Here is a 3,600-nt window from a genome sequence, read left to right on the forward strand (position 1 = left end):
TTTGTTGGAGCTTTGAGTGTATTTCAAATTTGAGTATTGTCCTTTAATCCGACATAGAGAAATGAGAAAGAATTTCAAGTGCTTAAAAGTGGCATCTCATTCTTTAATGTGTTGAATGAGCTTAGGAGAAGAGTGTTGTTGTGCGCAACGGAACCGAAGTCACACAATTACAAACGAGGTTGAAACACTAATTAACAACCAAAACAAGTATCACAAATGCAATACAACAAATTTGCTTATGTCCACGGGAGCGACACAAATAATTTCTTATTATAACAAGAAATTACAAATAAGAGAGAGGATCTCAAACTTGAGATCTCTCAAACAAATAACAATTGATTTTAATCTAAAATCAATGCTCAAACACTCTCTCTTAAATACACAAAACCCACTCAATTAATTTCACCAACCCCCTTCTCCTCAATTAATGAGTACAAGGACAAATTGGGTTCACAAATCGGAGAGAGAACGGAAGCTCAAAAAAACGTCGCCTCTGAGAATTTCTCCGTTCCCTCTCACGCCGCTCTGCCGCTCTAAGGGTGCTCACGAACTGGGTTTTCCCTTTTATAGGGAAACCCTAGGGATCCAGCTGTTCCCAGCTGTCCCCAACTCAAACAGGCGAGCTTTTCCCTTTTATAGGGAAACCCTAGGGATCCAGCTGTTCCCAGCTGTCCCCAACTCAAACAGGCGAGCTCGTCGATCTCGCCTACAGGCCCGCAGGCGTCCAGCTGTTCCCAGCTGTCCCCAACTCAAACAGGCGAGCTCGTCGATCTCGCCTACAGGCCCGCAGGCAACTCACGACCCCAACAGGCGACCTCGCCTCACCCTCCTACGCACGCAGGCGAGTTTTTCCTCGCCTGTCCAAGACGTTACCTGTCGAAGCCCTCGCCTGACGATTCCCTAGCCTGCACCTCGCCTACTGTAGACTGTCTAAAAATCACTACAGATAGATGATCTCTATCAAACACCGATGATGGAAGTTATAATTTGACGGCTTCCAGAAGTCTACAATTTAAAGACTTTCATGTAGATCGATGAAGGTTATAATCTGACGATCTTCACAACAACTGATAAAAGCTCTAATCAATAGCCTTTACAATCAACATCGGGAGTTACAATCTGACGACTCTCACATATCAAATAGCTAAACCAAATATTACAAAATGATGATCTTTGCAACGCTTTGACAGAAAGATACTACAAATCGACGGTCTCTTCAAATCAAGACGCGGTCCTCCCTGCGTACCTGCATCAAGAGCACCGTGTTCACAGCCGCTGATGTAGTGCAAACGCAACTCGTATTCAGCTCCAAACGTTGCAAACGCAGCTTAGACCCAGCTGCCAACGCAGCTCATATTCGACCGCAAACGCAGCCTCTGAAAGCTGCTAACACAGCTTCCAAATCGCTGCAAACGTAGCTTCCAATTGCTGCAAATGAGCTTCCAGACGCTGCGTCCGAGCTTCCAGACACTGCGTTCAAGCTTCCAGACGCTGCGTTCAAGCTTCCAGACACTGCGTTTGAAAGCAGAATTCACGTCAGAACGCGGATTTTGCGTTTGACTCATTCAAACACGAGCTGAACGGTTTCAAAATCGTTTCCCTCGATCTGAGGGGATTACAACTCCACTCAGGAGTGATTTAAAGGGTGATTACATCCCATAAGCCTTACTTAGGAGCGAATTAAGGAGGCGATTACACCCATTAATCCCCTATAAATAACTAAGAAATCAGCTTAGTTCGGATACTTCTCCTTGGCAGCAAAGAAGAGATCTTGAGGCTGGAGTTTTGGAGGAGGGGGAGATATCTTTGGATCTTTGAGAGTTTTGGAGATCTAGAGATCGGCTTATTCGGATCATCTTCTCGGCAACAGATTCTTAGGGCTATCTTCATACTTGGTTTGTCTAACCAATTACGGTTAAGATCAATCAACTCTTTTACAAGAGTTTAAACTCGCTCTGAGTTATCAATTCGTTCAGAGTTTCAAACTTACCACGCAAGTCCTCCACAACGTCAAAATTGTGAGGAGAAGACCACGTTCCAGTGACACAAGACGTTCGGATCGTTAACGAAGAGCAAACTCGACACGAACATTCGAGGGAGGCACTCCATCGCCACCGTGAAGAACCCAGAATTAAACAAAGGGGAGAATTCAGATCAATTCTCCTCTCTTTTGTAATCAGGAAATCCAAATTATAATCGAGATCGAGAGAATACAAATCAAATTTCTTTCATTCTTTTTACTACAAATTTTCCACCAAACATCTACAGGCGAGCTTCCAGCTTCAGGCGAGCACTGAACTTCCTCGACCTCACCATCAGGCGAGTCCCTCACCTGCACCTCGCCAACAGGAGCTTCCTCGCCTCCTCGATCTCATCAGGCGAGCTCCGATTCCTCGCCTCGTCTCCGCCGTCGCCGGAGGTACGTTCATCTACAAAGAGCGGCTCTGGTATGCACACAAGTTTAGTAGAGTCCAAAACTAGAAATTGAAAATTAGGCAATCAAATCCAAGAAACTTTTACCGAGTCCAAAACTAGAAATTGAAATTTAGGCAACCAGATCCAAGAAACCTTAATGCCCATGTGCGTCCGTATCGGCTTCTTAATGCACATGTGCGGCTTCTTAATGCACATGTGCGTCAAAAAACCTTAATGCGCATGTGCGTCTGTATCGCGTTTAATGCGACATGTGCATCCGTATCACGCAGGGCAAGTGTTTGTGACTCAAATTGAGCCTCTCTCGTATTCGAATACTCTTCCCTATCTAAAAAGTAACGGAGAGACCATTACATAATCATAATTATTAATTATCTAGTTTGTGGTTGTGATTTTTTTTAGTGCAAATTAAGAATGAGTGCAATACACGGAGATATGATAAGTGTTAGATTTAGATTGTTTTATAATCGTCTATTATGTAATCAACGATTGAGATTAAAAGTAGTAATCTCTCCACTATTTTTTTTTTTTTTGTGGTGGAGAGGATCCAAAATCGCCTCTCTCTCCCTCCAAAAGGAGAAACTATGTCCAAAATATATTTTCTACTTCAAAGTACTTTTAAGCACGGTGCATCTTGAAAGCTTATTTTTAGTTCCATCTTAGCAATCCTAGCTAATGTTCTAATATTTCTAGCAGCTGACCTTTTAGGCAATCGAAAGTCAAGTGATATAGATCCTAAAAATATATATAGTTGAATCCCTTTTAACATCAAATACACAGATCACAATTTAATGGCAACCATGAAAACGTCTGTTGTAGTTAGTTCAGTAGTCTTTAACTTACAAGTCAACCCCCCATGTCACATAATGACACGAGCACAAAGTAACAAGCGCCTTAACTTCAAACTACAAACAAAAAAACACCGACACCATCTTCTTCTGTCTATAAACTGATTTATCTACAGGTCATCTGCAAACCCCTGGACAAGTGCACCAGATGCCAAGTCAAGCTCATGAGCGTGAGCACATTAACAAAAGAAGAGTACGTGTTGAGCCTCTTCAGCTCCTTGTTCAGCTTCACTGCCCTCCCCTTCACTGCCTCCTGATCCACTGACGCGGTCGTTCTTCTCGTGACGCCGATGGTGGCTGCAGATTGAGGAGTCGCGGC

The 3,600-nt window shown here is 43.4% G+C and overlaps 1 protein-coding gene across 1 annotated transcript in view; it reads right to left on the reverse strand.

Annotated features, from left to right (window-relative positions):
* The window catches only part of LOC109830318, a 2,335-nt gene continuing 1,934 nt past the window's right edge, over positions 3,200–3,600 (reverse strand). The window contains 1 exon segment of the mRNA XM_020397554.1: positions 3,200–3,600. This exon segment is cut by the window's right edge and continues 90 nt beyond it. Coding sequence (XP_020253143.1) covers positions 3,388–3,600 — 213 coding nt within the window. The 3' untranslated portion in view covers positions 3,200–3,387.

This window comes from Asparagus officinalis, chromosome 2, assembly GCF_001876935.1.
Source record: "Asparagus officinalis chromosome 2, Aspof.V1, whole genome shotgun sequence".
Taxonomy (NCBI): Eukaryota; Viridiplantae; Streptophyta; class Magnoliopsida; order Asparagales; family Asparagaceae; genus Asparagus; species Asparagus officinalis.